At 39.9% G+C, this 25671-nt stretch overlaps 2 protein-coding genes and 1 pseudogene across 7 annotated transcripts in view; 2 read left to right on the forward strand and 1 right to left on the reverse strand.

Moving 5' to 3' along the window:
* Positions 1-10698, reverse strand: part of LOC147637617 (Metallopeptidase M24 family protein) — a 212691-nt gene extending 201993 nt beyond the window's left edge. For 2 of the 6 annotated variants that reach the window (XM_086799443.1, XM_086799444.1), the window contains exons 1-2: positions 10489-10695; positions 10025-10074 (exon numbers count right to left, since the gene is read on the reverse strand). In XM_086799443.1, coding sequence (XP_086655569.1) covers positions 10025-10074; positions 10489-10608 — 170 coding nt within the window. In that variant the 5' untranslated portion in view covers positions 10609-10695. Of the gene's footprint in view, positions 1-10024; positions 10075-10488 lie in introns of all 6 variants that reach the window. The other 4 variants (XM_086799442.1, XM_086799440.1, XM_086799446.1 and 1 more) reach the window with 3 other exon arrangements.
* A 2149-nt stretch (positions 10699-12847) lies between these two features.
* Positions 12848-15593, forward strand: LOC147637620 (serine hydroxymethyltransferase 1, mitochondrial-like). The gene is made up of 4 exons (XM_086799447.1): positions 12848-12892; positions 13246-13306; positions 14396-14496; positions 14756-15593. Exons 3-4 carry the CDS (start codon positions 14426-14428, stop codon positions 14892-14894), a joined length of 210 nt encoding a protein of 69 aa, XP_086655573.1. The 5' UTR covers positions 12848-12892; positions 13246-13306; positions 14396-14425; the 3' UTR covers positions 14895-15593.
* An 8-nt stretch (positions 15594-15601) lies between these two features.
* On the forward strand, positions 15602-17538 carry LOC147637621 (uncharacterized; annotated as a pseudogene).
* Positions 17539-25671: the final 8133 nt, after the last annotated feature.

Raw genomic sequence — 25671 nt, forward strand, 5'->3', positions numbered from 1 at the left:
CTTGTTTGCGTGTGTCTGCCTGTTATGTTGTGCCAGTACACTGGACGGGGACGCCCCCAGTGTACCGTGGAATGTTGTTTCCTGACTTGGTGGTGTGGCGTGTGAACAGGTGGTAAGTATTTTCATTTTGGCCTTTTTAAAAGGTAAAATCCATATACTTTGGGTAACTTTAATGTTTATAAGCTAATGTGTTCACACACACTTTAAAAAGGGGCTGGACATTTTCCTTTGATGGTGCCCATAGTATTAAATTGGTTTTAAGGCTTTATAACCTTCAAAAAAAGTATTACATGATATATTAATATTTTATGCCCCACGTTGGTGGTGGCTGAATTTTTCTCTCCATCGCCTGCTCTGCTCTCTCCATCGCCTGGTATTCTACTCCATTTTTGTACTCACCTGTTGCCCACCTGAATGGAACAGGCTGCCTGTGTGCTGTACGGCTGAAGTACCTGCTGTACCTACCTCCCACCTGCACACGTGTGCTGCAAGGCTGCTGAAAACTATACCTGCCTCCTCTGAACCAGCCTGTACTTGCTGCTCATGTACTGAATCTGCAAGTACAGCACCTGATGTACCTGCTGCAAAATCTGAATAGCACTTGGCTGGTTGTACCTGCACGCGTGTGGAGCATCTAATATACCTACTGTACCTGCATAGTACCTGGCTGGTTGTACCTGCACACGTGTGAAGCATTTAATGTATCTGCTGTACCTATTGCAAGTTTGAAGTACGGTACTTGCATAGTACTTGGCTGGTTGTACCTGCACACCTGTGAAGCATTTAATGTACCTGCAGTACTTGCTGCAAGTACAGAGCCTGAAAACTATCTAGCTGTACCTGATGTGCCTGATTGTACCCACTACAAATTCTACTTGTTGTACCTGGATTGTACTCACCGTACCAAGAGCAAAGCATGTATATGCTGACCATGCTCAGGAATGTTCTTCCTGGTGTGGTCAGTATATTTCCCTGTGTGGTGGTGTTAACTGCGCTCTCAGAGCTTCTGAGAGCCAATGAAGGTTTGACTCACCAGGGAATTTGGGAGCAAAGCTCATTGGGGAGAACCAGGTCATGCTCCCTCCGCGGTGTACCCCTTGGCCTGCATTAGTACGGGCGTGCCTGTTGATGCACAGTCCCGGAAGACCAGTGAAGGACAGGTGTCCACCCAGTGAAGGCAGGAATGAGCCTGTGATTTGGGGCTACTCCGACCAACACCTCTTCATCGACTTGAGCCAGTTTTATTTGGTTGTTTTCACTCCCTTGTGGAGAAATCTGGCCTGTCAGGCCCGTGACACTTGTACAAATATAAATACTCCAAGAAATACAAAAAGTATTGAGGGGGGGACCGGCCCTTTCCGGCCCCAATGCTAGTGTCATTTGTATTTTCAGTATTTCCAGTATTTGTGTTGCTGATGTTGTTTCCATTATTTAATAACAGTTAAATTAAGTGTTCTAAATATGTGTATATTGTCTTCCGATCTGTAGGCCTCGTTTAGGGAGCGGTCACAGGGTTTCTTCAAAAATATTTATTAAGATGCATACATTGTGTGCATGGTTTATTTTAATTTGTGTATTGTTTTCTATGCCTGGACAATGCCTAGATTCCATCGCATGTGGGGCCCACAAATGCGGGGGGCACTTCGATTGCAACCATGGGCCAATGTGCTACACAAACTATCTTCTGTTCACTTGTACTATGTGGATTTGTTTTTCAAGAGCGCAAAATCAAAGGAGGAAAGCTCACCTCGAAGTAGTTGGTTAAGTACAATAACCATTCTCCTATGGATTCTAGGTGGATGAAAGTGGAGGACCTAAAAAGAATATCCCGATCTCCTCAACAATTACTTGAAAGCTTTTAAGTTGAGGACAACTGTTTAGAAGCCGGGGGGAATGAAACTACCTTCTAATTTTTCGAAATCATATCACTAATCTTTTTACATGCATGGACATGATACGACACCGCATGCAACCATGGCATGTCTTGGCCGTGCTACCCTAGAGAGTGTCAGTTGCATCTTGGAGACCCTAGCCATGAAGGAGCATGTGAACATGGCCACTTGAGTGAGTGCCACTTGCATCTTGGAGACCCTGGCCACAAAGGTGCATGTGAAAGAAGCTATGGGCATTTGATGGATCTTTTTTTTTTTTTGTTATGTTGTTTGTAAATGCTTAATTATATGTTATATTGAGTCTAGCTAGTGTAAGGTCAATAGTTAGGATTGTTTTTCTGATTTAATGTTGACATGATTTTTAATTATTAATCAAGTCATATGCTAGTTTTCCATATGGAGACTAATCTTTGCTTTCTGTTTTTTTCTTTTGTAGATGGTTGATTGTAGACGAAGGATAATATAGTATACAGTCCATGAAGGTTGGACAAGAGCTGGTCGGCCAGCATAAAAACAGTGGGCTCGCCGACTATGCAAAAAATACTAGAATAATGTCTAAAAAATAGACAAAAATAGCAGAAAAATATCTAAAATAAGATGAGTGCATGGCCTCATAAATCTGGCCAGATACAACATGAAATATGCACATATATGCCCAATCTGGAGATGATAATGCCAACACCTCCTCTTCAGCGCCAGATGGGCAGACCAACTCCAGTACGCTAAAGAAAGACCTCCAAAGAAGCTCGAGGGAGCGGTTTGGTGAAGAGGTCAGCAAGATTGTCCAGAGTGGAACAATACTCAAGTCGAAGAAGACCAAGCTCAATCCAATCCCGAACAAAATGATAGTGAACCTCAATGTGTTTGGAGCGGCCACGTATCACAGGATTCTGAGCTAAAGCAATGGCACTTTGAGAATCCGAGAAGATGACAACAGGGGAATCATCCGCACAACATAAATGCTCCAAAATTTGATGTATCCATAATGCCTCGGCTGCGGAGAGAAGATAGGATTTGTACTCAGCCTCGGTAGAAGAAGCAGCAACTGTTCTCTGCTTCTGAGATTTCCAAGAGACCAAATCCTGTACCAAGCATGAAACAATATCCCGTAGTAGATCTCCGAGTATCAATGCAACCAGCCCAATCACCATCCATAAAGCCCACCAAAGAAGAACCACCAGAATAAGTGATGCCATAATCTAATGTGCCACGAAGATACCGAAGCACTCTCAAAGCTGCCTGCCAATGAGATCTCGGAGCTGCTGAAGAGAACTGGCTGAGTACGCTCATAGCATAAGAGAGATCCGGTCGGGTGTTGACAAGATAAAGCAAGGAGCCAACTAATTGCCGGTATTCTGTGGAATCCACCAAAGGTGTATCATCCTCCTTAGACAATTTCGCATTGGGATCCATAGGACAAGAGAGAGGAGAGCAATCTGTCAACCATAAGTTGCAAGCAACTTCTTCACATACTTCTCCTGGGAAATGAAGATGCAATCATTTCTCTGCCAAACCTCCAAACCAAGAAAATAATTAAGTAAGCCAAGGTCCGTCATCTCAAACGTGAGGGAAAGTTGAGACTGAACCTGAGTGACCAACTCAATCTGTGAGCCTGCAAGAATGAGGTCATCAACATAAAGCACAATGATGCATATATCCCCATCAGAAAGAAGCACATAGAGGTTTGGATCTGCATATGACCTCTCAAAACCAAGAGATAACAAGAAAGCATCAATCTTTTGATACCAAGCACGAGGTGCTTGTTTAAGACCATAAAGAGCTTTCTTCAACAAGTAAACATGGTCCTCATGTCCTTGAATCACAAAACCAGGAGGCTGCTCCACATAAACTTCCTCCTCTAAATCACCGTTCAGAAAGGTAGATTTAACATCCATCTGGAACACAGGCCATCTGAAACGAGCAGCCAGAGCCAAAACAATACGAATGGAAGTAAACCTGGCTGTAGGAGCAAATGTCTCATCAAAGTCCTCGCCGGCCTTTTGAGCATATCCACGAGCAACAAGACGGGCCTTGTACTTATCCAAAGTACCATCTGCATGAAACTTGACTTTGAAGATCCATTCGACACCGATGACTCGTCAATGTAAAGGCCGTGGTACTAAATCCTATGTATGATTCCTCTCAATAGAGGACATCTCGACTTCCATAGCCTGTCGCCACTGTGGTTGGGCAAGGGCCTCCTATGGAGATTTGGGCTCATCAATCGTCTGCAAAGTACTCATAAGAGCATAATTCACTGTAGGAGTGGGAACCCGAGAAGATCTCCTCAGACCGGATGAAAAAGTAGAGACCTGGTCATGCAACTGACTGTCGGAAAGGCCAGAATCTCGAAGTAATTGCTGGACCCAACGGGGTGGACCAGCCCTCCTCACAAATGTGGGAGAGGAAGTATCCGCAGCTGTAATGGACACTCCCGGGGCAGGGATGAAGAAGGGATGTCCGAGCGTGTGGGAGATGATGTAGAGGCTGTCCGGACTGGCTGAGAAGTTCCAGAAGACGGTCCAGCACTCTGTATGGGGCTGGAAACAGCAGAAACAGGGGCTGAAACAGTAGCAACAGCGGGCTGAATCGCTGCCAAAGTCACCGGAGGCACAGGTGGTGATGAAGTGCCTGATGGGAGCAAAGAAAATTCACTGATATCGGGCGGAAATGGATCAATAGCCTCAGAAAACTGCATGGGTGAAGAGGAATCAAATCCAAAGAGGGTCTCATCAAAGCGAGCATCACGAGATATGATGATGTCCTCCAACGCAGGATCCCAAAAGCGGTATCCTTTCGACTTCGAACTATATCCCGTAAAGATCCTCCTCTTCGACTTCACGGAAAGTGTAGTCCTCTTTTGACTTGGCACATGTACAAACGCAACACAACCGAAAACTCGTGTGAGAGGGAGGGCTTATGTCCAGAAAACGCCTCCTCTGGTGTCTTCCCATTGACCGCCTTTGTGAGAGCGCGATTGATGAGATAAACTGAGGTAGCCACAGCTTCACCCCAGAAAGAGGGAGGAAGACTCGCATGATGCAAGAGGGATCGAGCCATCTCCTTCACTGTTCGGTTCTTCCGCTCCACTACTCCATTTTGCTGAGGAGTATAAGGAACAGTCGTCTGCCGCTGGATGCCTTTAGAAGTAAGAAACTCATCAAAAGGTTCAAACTCACCACCATTGTCAGTTCGTAAGAATGAAACTTTGCTTTGAGATTGGTTCTCAACCATTGGCAGCCAAGACCTGAAATTGGCAAATGCATCAGATTTGCGTGCCAAGAAACACACCCATACCTTCCGTGTGAAGTCATCCACCAAGAGCATATAATAACGGGCCCGCCAAGGGACTCAACCTCCATAGGGCCAGCCAAGTCTGCATGGATCAACTCAAGTCTCCGAGTAGCTCTATGTGTAGCCTCTTCTGGAAAGGACTCCCTGTGATGTTTCCCCATCATGCAAGAGGAACAAATGTGTGGGAGAGCTCTCAACTCTGGAAGTCCACTTACAAGTTGCTTGGAATGAAGCTTTTGCAGAGCGGCAATAGGCACATGACCAAAATGTGAATGCCACAAAGAAGTATCTGCAAAAGAAACTAAGGCATGGGAGGGAGAGAATTTATAGGTTGGACAAGAGCTGGTCGGCCAGCATAAAAACAGTGGGCTGGCCGACTATGCAAAAAATACTAGAATAATGTCTAAAAGATAGACAAAAATAGCCAAAAAATACCTAAATAAGATGAATGCATGGCCTCATAAATCTGGCCAGATACAGCATGAAATGTGCACATATATGCCCAGTCTAGAGATGATAATGCCAACAATGCATGCATGTCACATGCAGACCCACATACATGCATGCATGTTACATGCAAAGTTATCTACATGCAAAGCTACCTACATGCATGCACGTCACATGCATGCATGCTACATGCAAAGTTATCTGCATGCATGCATGCAACATGCAAAGCTATCCTTCATGCATGCACGTCACATGCAAGCCTATCTACCTCCATGCAAGTTCATGCAAGGCTCCATGCAACCATACAAGCAATGCAAGCTCATGCAACCTCACCTTTTTGCATGCAATCTCATCCACTAGCATGTAAAGTTATCTCCCCCATCCAAGTCTATAAAAGAGCACCAACCCGCTAAGAGAAGCTAGCTTATTCCATTTTTCCTCACGCCTACTTCATGCCTAGAGCTGGGCGCCCTACTTCAGACCTCTCTTGGCACTCCTCTCAGCTAGGCACCCTGTTTTCAGCCCCCTTTTGGCATCCCAATAGCTGTACAATCTGATTTCAGCCCCCCTCCTGCTGTACAACCTGTTTTCAGCCCTTTTCAGGCAACCCAAAGCTGTGTGGCATCATTAGAGCTGTACAACCAGCAATCCCAGCCACTTCTATACACATTTTCTATGCCTAGGAGCTCTCTATCGCTGCCAAACTGCTATTAAACCTGATTTGTGCCCCTCTCTGGCATGAAACCACAAGAGAAGGGTATTATCGAAGCCTGGAGGTGAAGAAGAACAAGTCTTGTACCTACTGCTGGTGTTTTCTAGCAAGGAGACTCTTAGGAAGTGTTGGGCACTTGCCTAAGGTGGAAATCAGCTCTATTGCTAGGCAATCTTTGAGGGCGATGCTGGGCACCTTGTTGCTTGTGGTACTTGCAAGTTAGTTGATTGATTGATTTGTTTTCATTCAAAGTGTTTGGAAGAAACGGTGGTGCATGGCTGGGCCAGGCTACCTGTTCGATGTACTTGTATAAGAATACTTCATGTGGATGCCTTGCTATGTTATATCAGAGACGTGTTTCTTGATTCATGGCTGTGTATGTGGTAAATTAATCATGCTTGATGAAGAATTCAACCTCTTATTAGTGTAAGCACGCTGTCTTGTGACAGTGTGAACACAAGGCAAGCTTTACACAAAAGCTTCCTCATGTTACTGGTTACTGAAATTTCAACAATGCACGAGACTCATACAACAAGCCCCATAATCAAAGAGATCCTATCAACCAATTCTCACAACTCTCCTATCAAGACGCAACTAATGGGACTACATAAGACCTTTCTCATCCACAAAGGATTTTGTGAGATAGTTCCAAATTCTCACAAGAGCACAACTAAAAGTTTAACCTTTAGTCTGACCCTGGAGCAAGTAATCAACTCCACTCCCATACCAACCTGTGTTTATTCAGTTGTCCTCAAAGACACACACAACCTCCTTAAGAAGAGGTTTACTTCCACTCACCACGAAGCATAAATCTAACCTATTCCATGTCCATGGTCTCCAGCCCATCGGACAAGTGGATTTCGGATTTCCCTTTGATTTCTAGAATCAAGGAATCAAGTGCCTCTGTGGAATATCCACCTATGGAGCACTTGATGCCTTCATGGAATGACACCCACCTTGGAGCATCACTGACCTTTGTGGGTACCCCACGCAAAAGCATCACAAAGCAAGTAAATCACTAGTCCTAAAACCTAGGGCACAGCCAAATGGTCTCTAACTCAAAGTCTCAGACCCAGAAGCTCTCAATCTTCTCGTCTCTCTCATACACAACTGAGGCTGCCTCTTTGTACACAGCATACAAGCTTTTACATCGGTTCGGCCATCACGAGAGAGAGTTATGTGATGAATCCAGTGCTCTCAAGGCAATTTTTGGCTCAAGAATCACCTTGACCAGTATTCCAAAGGTTCACACAACTCCGGTGACTTGCGATGCTCGAGACACACAAGAAGATCCGTTATCTTGTTGTCCCCACAGATTGGCACCACACCCCAGAAGGTTATCATAGGTTAACTATGATAACCTATGATAAACCCCAACGTTATCATAGGTTAACTATACATAAAGGCATAGGGTATCCCAGTCTAAAGATTTGGCAGCATCAGGAGATCCTACATGAAATAGGTCTTGGCATCCCATACCATGAGGACATACCCCATGTAAAATCTTTGTTAGGTGCATAAGTCATAAGTGGAGCAGCCAAATACTCCCTAAGGCTTGACCTTGATGCAACCAAACCTCCCTCTCGATGCCATGGTTAAACCTCTGGATCAACCTAGCGCCAAGCTAGTCCAATCCGTAAATAAACCAAAGATGAAAGATACCACGTTTCTTGTCCACGCCATAATCTAGCCACCAGTAAACTAGGTATAAGGTCCCTCACGACCTCGGCTCCTAAAACTAGCTCAGCATCCCAACTAGCCACCCATAAAAGCCATCCACAACTCCCAACCTTCTGGGTCTAGGCCTCCATTCGGTCGCCCACCACCACCTATAAGCTGCCTCGGACATACTTGTGAACACATTACAATGGTCTTGGTATCATCTCTCTACCCCTTTAGAGAGTTCAATCTCTAGTATGCTCCGGTTCACCCCTCTTGGTGAAAATCATAGCATATGAACAAACCATAACAAACCACAATATGCAAGCAAGCATACCAAAATATAGCACTTCTATCGACTGCAATGAATATACAATTCACAACATAGAAGGAATTAAGCATACAACATAAAATTTTCAACAAATAATATTCCAAAACAAAATTGGTTTCTCCCACACAATTTGGCAATAAAAAGACCTCATGAATTAAATTCATTAAATATGAGTTCTTTTACATGATTAACAAAAAACTAGTTTTCAAGAATTTGTCAGGTAATCCGGTAGTAAACGACTCATGTAATGATTAAACACCCCCTCATAATTCCAGCTTTATGAAATCGGCTTTATCAAAAACACTCTTGGACCCACACAAAAACGTGTGGGTCCTTATTCAAATCCACACAAAAACATGTGGATTCTTATTAGAATCCTATGTTGCAAGAACCTCCCGCCACAAGAGAGAATACCATGTTCATCTTTCTATGCTCATTGGAACTATGGTTCATCAACCTCGGGCTCAGCTGTGTTCCACCCTCTGGAATTCTGAACCACACTTTCCCAGTTGTCCTCCCCCAAAACAGGTGGAGGATGGGTGGCTTTGTTGAATCCAAGTCATTACTAGCCACTCAATACATAGGCACATCTTGTCATCTATCGGCAAAAAAAGTTTATCAGTCGAAAGCTATCAACCACCTATTGCTTATGAGGCTGATCCTGTTGTTCACCATATGTGTCCACAGCCTAAAGATGTCCCACTATGATGTTCGACCTTAGGTTCAATCCATGCCTGATGATCACTAACACAAGCCTCATGTGAAGGAGTAAAAATTTGGGCACAGGTAGTAATAGACTGCACTTTTTCTGCAGAGAATCGTGCCCTAACAGCAGCCCACACGTCCTCACATGAGGGGGCTAAGATAGGTGTTACCAGAAAAAGGACCAACCGTCCAAATATTTGTCAGCCAAGGCAGTGAACAAGGCGTGGGACAAGCCCCACGAGTGACCCACTCAACCAATTGGAGGGACCACCCTGAACTTTAATGTTCATGGCAGCCAATGTCCATGCACCACAGGCAACTAGGCTCTGAGGAGCCATATTGCACAATGTTGCCACAGACGGAGGTGGAGAGCATCAGGCAAGTTGTTGATGATGTGGATATGGCCACCACCATACCCACCTGCATGGAATGCACATAGACCACGTGAACCCTCTCTTGCTGGCAGTGCTTGTGGGGGTGGGTTGGGGAGTGGGGGGTTGGAGGGGTTGTTCCAAGTGGTTCTCAAGCCACAAACTCCCTATTAGGAGTCAGGAGCTCTAACCATTAGGCTAGCACCTTGGAGATGGACGGCATGACCTATGGTAATTTAGCGTAAGCTTTGCTTAGAATAATACACACAATTGCATTGAAGTTGTCCATTTTGCATGTAATTGCTCTCTGCTTCTGCATTAGAATTTGGTATCATGCATACAAAAAATTCAGTCTTTAACCTCTTTTCATTGCTCTGTGCTTCTACATTAGAATTCGGTATCATGCATACAATAAATTCAGTCTTTTATCTCTTGAAGAAAAGAAAAATGAGCTACCATATGATTGATGATGTTTTAAGTGTTTCCCATCTCTATTGTGAGACTCTGGACACGAGTATAAGTTAAGGTTGAGGTACTATAAAGCTCCCAAGTTGGGCTAGGCCAGTTCTTAATTACACCAAGATGTGAAATAGCTTCTGGAAAATGTTTTTACCTGAAGAGAACGAGGTCATCGGTGCAGTAACGATATTGCTCCTCGCCTCCCTGGCATAGTATTTTGCCAAATGCATGGAAAAATGATCACAAACATGCAGAAGTGCCACACATAGAGCATGCAAACTTCAATTTGATGTGCTATTCACTAATGTAAAGTACCATAAATTAATGCATTCATCGTGCCATCCAGCGATACATTAATGCATCCCTTGTGATATGCATGAATGCATCCCTTATGCCCTACAGTAATGCATCCCTTATGGCATATATGCGATACGTTCATTAATCTGGTGTTGTAGTACCTAAACCTCATTGATTGATTAATCTAATATATGAGAGAGATTAATCTCGTGTCGTACATAAATCTGATGTGGTACAGAATGATTGATGATTTTGCAGCTGACAGTATTATTATGTTTAACATGATTGCACAGAAATTAGTGAGGGCGTTGATAAACTTACTTGCAGGAGCACAAACCCTGATAAGGGGCGTTTTTGCGATTCAAGGTGATCACGAAGAGAGGCCAGCAATTTGGCACGGTTGTGGACATGCAGCTCCATGGGAACCTTGTACGTCCCCATTTTTGTTGAAAATACTTTCAGCTCAGAGAAGGGCGTGTGAACAGAGCTGCCACTTTTTGGCGTCTCCTTAATACAAGACAAGATATAGTAAAGCTCAGAGATTGTCAATTGTGTCACGATCCGACGGTTGTGATCTAGCGATGAACTCTTTCGTTTTTGTTTTGATTTTTTTTGTTATTTATTTATATTAACAAGTTTCGTTTTTGTTTTGATTTTTTTTGTTATTTATTTATATTAACAAGTTGCATGTTTTGAAGAATTGATAGGGGGATTGGGTCGGTTAAGGTTGAGATTGTCAATTATGTCACGATCCGATCTGACAGTTAAGATCTAGCGATGAACTCTTTTGTTTTTTGGGTTAGTCAAAGCTTGACATTGTCAATTGTGTCACGATTCGATCCGACGGTTGTGATCTAGTGATAAACTCTTTCTTTTTTTTTTTTGAGTCAGTCAAAGCTGAGATTGTCAATTGTGTCACAATCCCAGTGATCCTGTGATGAACTCTTTCGTTTACAAAAGAGTTCATCGTTGGATCACAACCGTCAGATCAGATCGCGACACAATTGACAATCTTGATCCAGCGATGAACTCTGGAGATCACAACCGTTGAATCGGATCGTGACACAATTGACAATCTCAGCTTTGACTAACCCAATCCCCCCCTTCACCACCTATGCTTCCCCCCCCCCCTCCCCCAAAAACCCCCAAAAAATAAAAAAAGATTGTACGGGCATATGCCAGCAAAGCAAAGCCATCATTCTTTATCACGCTTTTAAATGCAGGCATGGATAAATTTTTCGCCAATGGTACACATTATCTGCCCTTCATACACCTATTGATTTTGCCATGTTTGAGTTGCCGCCTCTTGCAAGCTGTGTTTTCTTTAAGTGACACCAATTGCTTTTGTTTTCTTCATTGCTCGTGGCATTATGTATTTTATAGTCGATTCCTTCTCTTTCGTTTCAAGTAGATTAGTGTAGGCATGTTGATTTAGCACTATTCTACATAACCTTTACTATCACTTGCATAGTGATCCAATGTTGTCTTTGGAGCACAATTATTTTCTTGTGACTTTTTTCACATGAAAAGATTCACTCCTCCCATAAGTATATTTAAAGAAGACATTTACTCCTTCGTGTGAAATTTTATTTTATATTTCATAGAAGGTTGTATTTTATGTCACATCATGGTTGGGTTATTTTATGTTTGGTGTGTTTGTTACTTATAAGCCAAATATCCTATAAATAATGATGCTTTTTCCGTTACATTATTATTATTTCACACTTTAATTGTTTCCTACTATCGAAGTTAATGTCCAACGATGCGTTACATGTATACAGGATTTGACGGCCATCTGCCCATCCAATGCCCTCTAACCCATCACATGAAAGCCAAGTTAATATGGAAATTTTCATTTGAAAAGCTAAATGTAAAAATGCCCATCTTCAAAAAATGTAAAAAAATAGCCAAAACATCAATGGAAGGGCAATATAAAAAAATGCCCATCTAGTACTAATTCTATGGTATTATTGGTGAGGCCTTCAATATTCAAATCCTTGCATTGATTGAAATCGGATATGCTTTCTTCAAATACGAAGTGGTTTTATCATCGGGCTGTAGCTCAGTTGTTAAGGTGCTTCGTTGTCAAAACCCAGGTCATGGGTTCGAACCCTACTGGCTACCCTGATTGATGCCTCACCCTTGAAGCTTGCCCCTGCTTTGTTGGATAAGGGGGGTCCCATGGGTACTAAGCCCGCTTCCTAACGCCCAACTTTTGAAAAAAAAAAAATACGAAGTGGTTTTGGGATTGCATAGCAAAGTTTCATAGAGGAACAAGGTGGTGCCATGGTGGTCCTAACTGACTCTAACACCACATACCATATCTCGCTAAGAGTCGCAATTACCTTCTCCACACCAAGTCTAGACTCCACAGCAGCTGCTTGCGAGCTAAGGTAACTCCCGAGTCTAGACTCCATAGCACTGCTGCTTGCAAGCTAAGGCAACTCTCGAGTCCCGCATGTATTGTTTAGGGTTTTTAGATAAGATTTTATGGAGTTCTCAGTTATCCAGGATCCTCCATCCACCTTTTCTAATATTCTATCAATCTTTCCGCAGCTGCCAGCAAGTCAGTGACCATCCGCTCAGGAATCTCCATTGAACTCCAAATTGCCAACGAGTCAGCGAGACCGCCGACCATCTGCTCAGGACTCTCCTTTGAACTCTAAGTCGCAACCGCCTGTTGTTCGATGGAACGCCCAAGCACCATAATCTAGCTGATTTATCAGTTAGTTAACATGCTTAAATTCTATTATTATTGATGTTTGGTTCAAAATAAGCGAAAAGTTTCATTATGCTAGCCTGTAACCTGATTAATAAGTAGCCATTGGTGGTCTTGTTTATTTCTTGATCGTGCTAAGATGTGTTACAACCATGATTAATTCATATGGCCTCACATGGCCTCGTCCAAATCATAAATAATAAGAGGTCATTAACCGTGTTGAGATCTAATTAACTTGACTAATTCACATACCCAGTGCTAGACAAGCATAATCATAATGTGGTTTTTTACTTAATCTATGGTGTATTGTCCATCATTAACTAACCTTTTTGTTCGTTTTGCTTATAATTAATGGGCAGGTTATATATCAGCTTAACTTGCCCTTATGCATAGAGAGTATGGATTGCAAGGAATTTCAAGGTAGCATGAGCTCAACTCCTTTAAAATTTGCAGCTTATAGATTAACATGTATTTGCTTAGTATACATTAACACTTGTACATTAAAAATTTCATTCATTTTTAAGCAACTACTTTCTTTGTTTGTGTGGTTTCGGTGGTACATGGGCAAGGTGTCTCAGGTCTCAAGTTTGTGTCTTTAAAGTTCAAAATCAGCAAGTTTTACACCACGTGCATCCACCACTGCGATCCTGTTCCACAGCCAAAAAACTATTTGGCTCAGTGAAACAAGTGGGATGGCATTGCAGCCTTTCTTTAAGGCCTTTCTTTAAGGAACAGGATAGAGCGAAAAGGTCATGCACAATCTTAGTTTGTACAGCAGACTGTGGTTACACTGCTTAGTTTGTGTCATCATTGGAGGCATGGGTTCCATAGTAATTAACTAAGCAGAGCTCTCCATCACCACTCGGTCCTAGCCAGGAATCATCCAAGACACAAGCATGCCGTTGAGCTGGTAAGTGCTCTCCTATTAGCATCTAGGCTATATGGCTCACCAGGAAATGCAAGTTTCTCCTAGGATGATGGGAGTGGACAGCCTTGCCCTAGCTGCCCCCTGAAATAGGATCAGTCTACTAGCCTCCCTTGTTCCAAATGGGAACCACCATGGCAAGGTTGTTCCCTGGTCCTACCAACATCTATGTTGCTATCTTGCATTTATTCTTTCCATTTTGCACAAGATGTTAGCAGTATCATAAGAATGACAACTACATCAGATTATCTATCCTATATGCAGATAGAATGGTAACTGCAGGAGATTATCTGTCATGAGAATGATAACTACAATAGATTATCTATCCTCAATGCATTTCAAAGCTTACAATGATTTCAATCCTTATTATTCCATGTTTGGTATCAGTAGTAGCCATGTTTGAGAGGCTTATTTTCCATACCATACAAGATGGTTTAAAGTTGTTACTAGAAATTAAAAAAAGATTTTTATTAGTAGAAAATTACAATTGTTATTTTATTAATTTGTAGCTACTTTTCTATCTATGTCCCTAAAGACAGGATGGGTTTAAGCTGTATTTACTAGGCATGATTCATGTGGTGTAGGGTATAGATGGTTCTAGAGTTGAGCGTGTGATGGAGTTGTGCCACATAGCAGCTAACAAAAATACAGTTCCAGGAGATGTTTCTGCCATGGTTCCTGGAGGGTAATCTAAAATTTTTAATACTCTGGATTGGAATAGTGATCATAAACACTATTAAGAGCTAGTTGCTTACAGTTTTTATGTTGTTCTATAGCTTTCTATGTCCTGTAGCCCCTCTCTTTCTCGTGAATTGTCACTCCCTCTTTCAATTTTAGACATGGCATCCATTGACACTATATTTTAGGACAGACTTGCATGTGGCATGTAGAGATTTCTTCATTGTGGTCTGATGCATTGAGTTTCTTTCCATTGTTATTTGCAGTAATCAGGAACTCCTGTCCTCACATCAAGAGGATTCATTGAGGAGGATTTTGAGAAGGTGGCTGAATTCTTTGACAGTGCTGTGCCCACTGAAGAGTAAAAAGCAAAATGGTACTTATTGGTTGCCCACCGAAGAGTAAAAAGCAAAAGACACTTGACCAAATGCTTGGGTTGCATGCTTTGCCATCAGATGCAAGCATTGATGCAAGTCGGGCAATTGATGGTTATGGTGAAACTTCAGTAGAGATTGCCCAACAAGAGAATGCTGGAAATAAAAAATACAGCAGGGTGTTTTGGAGGGTTGGAAAATAGCGTATCCTTGGGTTTATGTGATCACACAAATAATAAGGGCAATGAATGCTTGAGGTGTAGATGGTGCACATTTGCAAGAAAGGGGAATCCTTTTGCAAAAGAAGGGTCTTCATCGATACAAAAGAATGCACTATGTGTGCATGGCAACTCTAAAGAACACAATGAGGCAAAAAAAAATATGGAGAGAACATGATAAAAGGTTAGTTGTGCCTATGGAAAAGTATATTGCAGCCATGACAAATGATGAAAGGGGTAGGATCATAACAGCCATGCACACTTTATGGTATGTCATGAGAGAAGTTTGCCTTTGGAAGAATTTCATCATCAATGCAACCTCCAATGGTTTCTTAGGACGCCAAATATGCCTATAGTGAGTGAGTATTCCTCCTACACAAGTACAGATGCTAGTAAAGAATTTACAAAGGTAATCAAATTAGTATATTGGGATATATTGAAGAAAGCAATCAATAACAGCCCCTTTTACTCCATTCAGGTTGATGAAAGCGCAGACATCACCATGCACCAATACATGAAAGGGGTAGGATCATAACAGTCATGCAGACTTTATGGTATGTCATGAAGAGAAGTTTGCCTTTGGAAGAATTTCATCATCAATGCAACCTCCAATGGTTTCTCAGGACGCCAAATATGCCTATAGTGAGTGAGTATTCCTCCTACACAAGCACACATGCTGGTAAAGAATTTACAAAGGTAATCAAATTAGTATATTGGGATATATTGAAGAAAGCAGTCAATAACAGCCCCTTTTACTCCATTCAGGTTGATGAAAGCACAGACATCACCATGCACCAATACATGATTATCTATATAACTTTCATTGAGGAGGGAGGGAATGGGTCAATCACTACAAAGTTTGTAAATCTTTTGCAAGTAAAAAATGCAACAACTGAGCCTTTACATAATGCACTGATAAGCTTTTTACAATAAATGGGTTTACCTTTGTCGAAAATGATTGGAATTACCACAGATGGAGCAAGTGTGATGATAGGTTCTAGTACAGGTTTGGTTACAAGGTTGAAGAACCACATTCCACATCTAGTGAGCTTCCATTGCAATGCACGGAGAGAGGCCCTTGTAGCTGGAGATGCTTTTAATGGCTTCAAAGAGTTCAAGCTCATAAATACGATAGCAAAAAGGCTTTATGAGTGGGCAGCCAGGTCAGCCAAAAGGCATGTGATTCTCGCTGATGTTGTGAAGGAATTCGGTCTCAATAGACATGGAAAACTGAGATTACTAAAAATGCATGATGTGAGATGGCTCTCGAAGGGTCAAGTAATGGTGAGAACCATAAAGATTATGCCAGCCTTGTTGACAATCATGAAGTCTAAATTTGCAGCCATGTATTCTTCACTCACTAATTACAAGGTACAGTTTTTGTTACACTTTTTTAATGATGTTCTCGGAGAGCTAAATATTCTCAATTGTAAATTACAAGAAGAGCATACATATCTCTCTTATTAGCAGCCACTTAGTATCCATTGTTAGTATCCACTGTTGAAACTTTTCGTTTAGCATTTCTTGGAAATAGCTTTGGAGTTGATACTAAGCATGTAGAAGCTTTCTTAAGGATGGCACATTGACAAACGGGAGTAGTGAGTTATCAAGATACAGATGGTCTTGTTCACTCTCATTACTTGCACTTGGGACCAATGTGTGAAGGGGATGTTGTAAACCCACACAAAACCATTGGAAGTGTAATGGCACATTTGGTTTCAATATGCCAATGCTATATCATAAGCTTAGAGCAAGCATTGTGGGACAGGTTTAAAACAGATTTTGATCTTTTTGTGGCAGCAAAGTTCTTCAATCCAAAGGACTACAATGAGGATTTGACAAAGTTGGATGTCTCCACAAGAGAATGGCTGCAAATTCTTTGTAATCACTTTGGATGATGAGGCCCGAATGCATTCATAAATGAGCTAGAGTGCAAAGGGGAACGTAGGTCTTTTATTACAAGAATGAGAAATTGTTTCAAGGGTAAGGATATGCACTCAACATAGCAAGATTGTTGCAATCATGAAGAGTGGGAGCAGTCATTTCCATGACTATGAAGCTTTGGAGAGTTCTTTTAGTGTTACCCCTTTCATCAATAGCATGCGAGAGAGGGTTTTCAAAAATGAATAAGATCAAAGACAAGTTCTGAAACCGTTTGTCACTTGATATGCTTAGCTTGCAATGTTTATTGGTTTGAATACTCCAAAGGTAAAACACCCTGAAGATGTGCTTTGGGATGAATGTTTTGAAGCTTGGAAGCTTTTGAAGAACAGGAAATCTATACCCATGCAGACATCTTGACTTGGGCTTGTGTTCTTACCATCCTTCTCTATCTATTATGTTGTAAATGGTGCCACTTGATGCTCATGAGTCATGATTTTTGCTTACCTATCTTTTTGCTCCCACTCATGAGCCTTTTTACGTCCTCGTGCCAAAGGCTTTCCAATTATATATATGAGAAGCTTTGTACTAATCCTCTTTTGCAACAAGTAGACTAGTATATGTTTGGGAATTTGTATTATGAAAATGATGATTCGTTGCATGGCTTAGCCCTAAACTCACTTATATAGGCCCCTAATGTGTTCACATGGCGTTATTTGATAATGTCTTATTTACATGGCCGACTTCCATGACTTATTGGCCCAGCGCAATGTTTTCCTCTACATTACAAGCCTATAACCTCCTACAAAGATTTCATATGAGAATACTAGAGTTGGCCACTAACACAAAAGCTACATAAGGGTGGCTATATATACAAACCAAAATCGTCACTACATGTGCGACAAAAAGGCATAGGATGGTTGCATGGAAACCTTGCCTAACCTATCCACATCCATCAAAGGAGTAGGCTGAGTTTAAGGCCCCCAAGACATAAAATTCTTTCACATAATGGCTAAAGATATGCCCCACTCATAGGCATCTATGTCCTAATGCGAACTTGCAATATAGACATCCACCACACATACTAAAGTAAGGCTATAATTGACTATTTCTAGCCCATAAACCATTCCAAAATGACTTCTCATGGCAATCCTTACATGGCTACCCATATGCTATACATCGTATGTCCCCATCCTTGCACAATCACAGCCACCATCAAAAGGAAATTCGACATCTCACCCACCATGTGTACTACATAGTATGCAACAACCTTCATATGGAAAGTCTTTCTTCCTAGATCATACTTGAAACCATGCCATCCTCCAATGAAGGAAAGATGACCACCAAAGATGCCCGTCAGAAGGAATTTCATCAAACCCATGTGTAGATGCATATATATACTTACATCCCACATTTTCATAGTAGCCACTTGGATCATATGAAAATGATGTTAATCCACTCATAATCATAGTAGCCACTCATCATACGAAAATGATGTTAATCCACTCATAATCATAGGAAAAACATAAAGAATGAAGCTCTTCCTCCCACGCATATATCTGGGTCAAAAAGTTATGTCATGGCCATCCGATGAACCACACCATCATGGTCTACTCATAGTTATAAGAAAAACATAAAAAATGAAGCTCTTCCTCCCACGTATACGGGGGGTCAAAAAGGTACATCTCATCATCAAAACCATAAGTAGCATGGTCATCATCCGATGAACCACACCATCATGGTCTACCCACGCATCATTGTCATATGTATATATGCCATCACCATAAATGTCCTCATAGGGAGGTTCAACCACATAGTAGATTCCCTCATGCGGATCATAATCATTTGCATACTACATACCATCCACATCATCATCATGTGAATCTTCATTTTCCTCATCTTAATCTGCATCCTCATGGTTTACTTGCTCATTTTCAGCCCCCGATGCATGCATAGAAGCCTCTTGACACAAGTCATTGGCAACATCTTCTTCACTTGAAGTGTCCTGATAAGAGTGGCTTCCAAAAAAAAGACTTGGACTAAACTAAACTTCTTGTAGATTTCCCAATAAAAGATAAGGGCTGTTTTGAAAATTTCCACCAACACCAAGATCTCATTAAGGACAATGTCATCATCACTCTCTATAATGCATTGGACCACTTGCATGAAACCTTTGTCTAGTTTTTGCATGAATTTATTTATGTTTTCCTTTTCCTTGATGTTCGACACAAAGAAGGAAATATACCAATACTCCTCGGCATACCTAGACAAAGACTCTAATTTGTAAGGCGTTTATGAGGAGTAGTCATTGTGGTGAGCATCAGGGCACTCGACAGCTCCCAGTTTAGAGACTGGATGGTGGCCAAGTGTGGCCATATGTTTAGGACATTGGATGGTTGCAAGTGTGGCTCGATGGTTAGGACACTGGATGGTGGCACTCTTCTCACCACCTTGTATGGACCATAAAAATGGTAGGCAAGCTTTGTATTAGTGTTGCCTTTAAGGGATCCATAACGTGCCTTGGGAATCCTCAAGAATACATAATCCCCCTCCTTGAATTCCAATGGTCTTCGATGTGCATCTTCATAATGCTTCATATTCTCTTGAGACTTCTTGATATTCTCTTTGCATGTTTGCAAAAGAGCTTGCATTCTTTTCACTTCATTCCTTGCACTAGGATTCATATTATCATTCTTGAATGCTACAATTGGCACATGTACCTTGTACCCATACATATCCTCCTCGCATTGATAACTTCAAGCAACTTGTAGCCTTGGAGAGTGCTTTAGAGAAGGTAACTGGGAAATACAAGATGGCAATTGGTAGCATGGATATTAACGCTCCTAATATAGATCACATGGATGGATTAATCAATACTTTTTTAGCACATGTATTAGTGAGTAAAGAGAAGGAATTCATGGACAATCGTCGCTACCAAGATTTGGAGCATAGACCATATATTTGGATACTTTTGACAATAGTGATAGTGATAGTGGTGACTCAAATGGACATGAATAGCAAACCAGTGCACAAAGACTATTACTAACGATGGAAGATGCTATTTCTGCAACTATATGATCTTTTTGTAGGGAGGATAAGTATGTTTTCGATGTATTCGCATTAGGAAGTGCATGTAGAATGGCTCTTGCAAACAAATGAAAAACAGTGGCAATGGTTCCAAGTTTACAAGAATTACGTGAGATTGAATCAATGTGTTCAAGCTTTATTAAGGAGAATCTTGAAATCAGTTCATGGGATGGAATCATAGAGCAAGGAGATGATTCTTCGTTTACAAATGAGAAGCTTCTGATAGAAGGCCTTGAAATAGAGCATATAGCTACACTTACAAAGGAGCATGAAGGGGCAATGTTAGACTTTGTTGATCAACTTCTTCCTGATGATCTAGACACAACATGTGTTAAAAAAACATATTTAGTTCTCATTTTATTGATAGGATAGTTTTTTCCATTGTGATATGTAAGTAAATTCTCTAGAAATATCATTGATTAGATTTTTATGTATGGTACCTATGATTTTAACTTAGTAGAAAAACTTCTATTTCTTTTTGTAAAATTCAAAGACACTATTATTGAGCTAATTTGACTACATCATATTTAGTAAAATAATTCCATGCTCACATTAGATTAATTAGACCATGTGTTTATGATTTTTTTATTGACACCCCAAACAAAGATTTCTACACTTATTTAAATTTGATCCTTACATATAGTTGATCGTTTGGGTATATCAATAAGGCTACATAAAGTTTATAGTCCTACATAAGATTTGGACAATTGGCCAAATATGTAGCATTTACACCCATGACATAGATTTGAATAAGTGACTAAATCTAGAAATTCACATCCATCTATAAGATTTGACCTCTAGCATTACCCACCCTTAACATAGATTTGGACAAGTAATTGAATCTAGCCAATAACACCCGGGCACAAGTAATTGAATCTAGCCAATAATACCCATACAAAAGATGTCTATTGTCATCTAGTGAGATTTGGACAACTAACCAAATCCAACATTCAAATCTATCCAAATATGTGAACAATTAACTTTATGTCCAGCTTTAGTTATGTACTTAGAGATATATTGTGTATTTTAAGAGTAATGAAATCATGTGTTTGTGAGTTTCTAATTGAGTTTTGGTCAATTGGCTCAATGTCTTCTATCTTTTCTTTTCCCTATAACACGCATACACAAGACATTATCTAGTGAGATTTGGATAACTAACTAAATTCAACATTCAAAACCATCCACAATAGATTATATTACCAAATTTGATTTTTATAGTGAAAAATATATATAATATTTGTGAGAAGTTATATGTGTGTGATTTTTTGATTAAGTTTTGGTCGATTAACAACATGTCTTTCATCTTTATTTTTTTTTTCAATAGATAAAGTATATCACATATGTGTTAACGAAGATAATGACAACATAGGATTGGATACAAGGAATGTGGCAGGCCAAATGTCTGTAATATTGAATTTGAATGGATTATTGTTAGAACGTTGCTTCACAAAGTCAAATAAGCATACAAGCTTACGTTGTGGGAAACAATGAATTGTACTTTATCCACAGGATTGAATGCATAGAGTTTTTAGCCAATCTATTCATAAAGTTCCATGTTGGGATATGGTCCACAACTTTGCACAAAAATGTGGTGCATATGGTGGAAACTCTAGAACTGCATGTAGGGAGACAATTACCATTTTTTATTGTGTGGGGACAAGATCAGTGTTATGTGTATGATCGTGATGAGAAGATATTTCGGCCAGAAAAGATAGGTGTGGAGTCCATGTTCAAACCACTCTAAAAGGTTTGGCACCAATATAATGCACAATGCTATGTAATAAGGACAATTCTCATTGATGATAGTCCATACAAAGGATGTGCAAGTCCACCACGGAATTACATTTTTCCACCCAAATTTGACATTAATGCATATGACAACACATTGAAAGACATATAGATACTTGTGCCATTTGGATATGGCTAGAGACATTTGTACAATGATTTCTTTTGATAGATATGGACAGTTTTGCCAGTCCAACAAGGACATACCTTGTATGAGTACTTTCAACGTGTGATTACAAGGACATACCTTGTATGAATACTTTCAACGTGTGATTACAAGGACATACCTTGTATGAATACTTTCAACGTGTGATTACAAAGTGAGAGGAGATGTACAAGGATGAATCCAAGGAATATGTAGGCTCAACATGTGATGAAAATGACGTATTCAGTTCATGCCAAGGTGTTATTAAACATGCAACACATGATTTTAAAGTTACATTTTCAAGAACAATACACTCTCCTCCATTGACTCTAGTACTGCACAATTAAAGATATTGAAAAAAATACCATGAGTGTCAAAACTAAATGAAATGGTTGCAATGTACTATGTGGAATAGCTAGGTTATAAAAAAAGGTTCATCATAGGAGCTGTATAGCTAAGGGTTTCATATCACAACTCCAAGCACACTACAAGTGCAAACACTAATTGGGTTCTTTTATATTGCTTATCTTATTGTAACCACTAACAATCATGAATTTTGGTTGTTTTCAGCGGTAAGGATATTTGAAGTTTCTCTACTTTGCCTTTACGATAGCAATGGTGACCATTTACAACCATCTCATTGGCCAGTTCAAAATGGTGAAGTCTTTTACATTAATAAGGTTTCCTTCATGGTTAATAATTCGACAATTATGGGTGGTGGTCAAGGGCTATTCGTCCAATCAAGTGTTTCTCTTGGCTGAGCTTTGTTGCACTATTGTGGATCTAAATTTATGATGAATGGAATTTGTTGTGTTCCATGCACCCCCGATCAAGGAGGTACTCCATTCTTGAGGACCCAACAGTTGAGATTGAAGAGGATCGATTCTATATAGTGGGTAATCCTCGCCTATACGAAGCACTTCTTCATACATGGTACCTATGTAGACATAACATAGAACTTCCCTTCCACCAAGGGGTTATTTTCAATATGAAACATAGTTAGTAAACAAACCAATGATGAGGTTTTAATGCATTCACTACCTCTACTCTCACTTTTATGGTCATCAACTATGGTTGTAGTGCACACCATGTCACATGGGACATTAGGTTATAGCTTACAACCGTGTCGAGCATGAACTTATGTTTTCAACCATTTTTTATGGTCATTCCCATCCAAAGTCTAGCAAGCTTCACCTCCGAGTCCTCCTCTTCTAAGTCAACAACTTGGGCCATGTTAATAGAAATGTGATGGTTGCGTAAATTTTCCTATTTAACCTTAGCTACTCACTAAGCCTTACATTTTGTAGCTTCTTTTATTTTGACCTCTTTTTTTTTATGAATGGCCTTCAAGGCATTCATAATTATAACGAGCCATAGTATAGTGTCTAAGTTTGCTACCATTGAAGAATCCTTTTATTTCCACATTATAAGTGTTTTAATGTGTGTGGATCCTTGTAGGGTGAGTTTGCACACATAAGGAACGGTCCCATGCCTCAAGGCAGCAGATTAGCTTTTTTGCCGAATACGAGTTTTGATTGCAATGTGTTATCAATATAAAGTTTCCATAATTTGTCATTATGTTTCATTCAATCTATTTTTTAAAATGAGCATTGGTCCTTTATAGTTATGGCAATTTGAAGTGTCATTGTTAAGGCATTATCTTTAATAATTGGTCTATCCAGAATTGTATTTTTATGAGTGTTGGTCTTGTATAGTCATGGCAATTTGTAAGTATCATTGTTAAGGCCTTATCTTTAATGAGAACAATCATTTTTCTTAGATTTGCAAATATCATATTTTCTATCTCCATTATTATCTTTGGCTAACTTAACAAATATTGGTAATTATATGAATGGACATAAGAATGTCATCAAGTTGACACACTCAATGATGAGTAATGTTAATGGATGCAATGTTGAGTTCATGGAAGTGAAGATAATTGTGAATGAAGGATATTGGTAGCTATATGAATAGACATAAGGATGTCATTAAGTTGACACCTCGGGGGGGTCACTCGTATAAATATGTAAGTATCACGTGGGTTCAACAGAAGGACATTTTAAATATTTAAAACTTACAGAAATATATTTACAGAGGGGATTTATTTATTGTATTTTAAAAAAAATTTACAGATTTGAATAGGAAAGGATACATTATATTCACTAAAAAATTCACAGATAAGGGACTTTTTAAATAGGCCTTGAACGCACGTGATATAGAGGATTTACATATAGTGATCCCCCCGAGGTTGACACACTCAATGATTGAGTACTGTTTGTGGATGTAATGTTGTTCATGGAAGTGAAGATATCTGTGAACTTTGAGTTTGGAGTAGGACATGCTATCCTTGCAAAGGGTTTGTCGTTAATTGATGACTTTGATGAATTAATCAAAAAATCATTTTCTATATTTTTTCGATATATTGTTTAGGCAACATGATGACTGTGATCACAAAATTCGTGGTATACAATGTTGATTTTAAATAAAGCATTCCTATGAGATTGTTCTTAAATATAATATACTTTGAGTATTGTAAGCCTCACTATCACAAATATGCACTTTGGAGAAAAGAAGTTAATACATTTTATTGACCTATTATTGGCTAATTTGTCCTAAAAATATGAAAATGGAAATTGGGATTTTTTCAAATTTCCTAATATGAACTTATAACTAACAATAAATAAGATTATTTATTTATTGATACCTCTAACATAATAAAGAATAATAAGTATTTTTACTAATACGTAGCTCTATTATATCAAATATGTCAAACCTATTTAATGATAGTGATTATTTTTATTTTAAATAACTATAAATATTTGTGTTAGTTTTCATAAAATATGATTTCTTGTACCTTGTCTTATAGTATTCACAAGAAACAAATGGAATGACAAGAAAATCTTTCATTGCTTGCTACATTACCATCTTCACGTCAATCTCTCCTTCCATGTTGGGGCAACACCTTCTCGACTCAACCCTCCACCATCTTTCCATATTATGTTGTTCTTGGCTTGTTAGGATAATGGCTATAAAGAATGGAAGCTATTAATATAGAGTTCTCTTTGATTAATGTAGATACACTAACATTACAAATGAGAGCAAAAGATTCTTATAGAGAATACTTAGTCCTTTGTAAACACTCCATCTTGTATATATAGTGATCTTATGAGCACACAACATCCCCTTTTCCAATCTAAATTGTTAGGAATTATAACTTTGAGGGTCCAATGAACAATACATGCTGCTGGAGTCCACTTGATCATTTCATTATGTAGTGGCAGTTAATAAGGCAACTTTGTTGCTCGTCGACAATCCATAGAACGTAAAACCTTCAAATTTTTGAAAAAGTAAAGAGGCATTGATCCTATCAAGAGGTTAAACTTAGTTTCTTATTTCCATATAGAATTTAGAAGATCTCCAAAATAACATTAATGCTCCAAGCTTAAAAGATAGAATTTGAGAATGGTCTAAAAGGATGACTAGTCCTCTAGATAGAAGAGGTGCACTTCCCATTGGAGCGCCGGGAAGCCAGTAGAGCATATAGCTACATATGTTCACCTTATCCACAATGCGTAAATGCAAATAGCATCCTAATGTTTCCTCTAAGGCATATTATGTCCACCATGCTGAGGTGGATCTAAGGCATGGCACCCAAGGTAAAATTTCTCATGTTCTAGTGGCATGATTAGATC

The sequence above is a fragment of the Cibotium barometz genome, chromosome 6, assembly GCF_041138505.1.
Source record: "Cibotium barometz isolate CiBa-2024 chromosome 6, ASM4113850v1, whole genome shotgun sequence".
In the NCBI taxonomy this organism is placed as follows: Eukaryota; Viridiplantae; Streptophyta; class Polypodiopsida; order Cyatheales; family Cibotiaceae; genus Cibotium; species Cibotium barometz.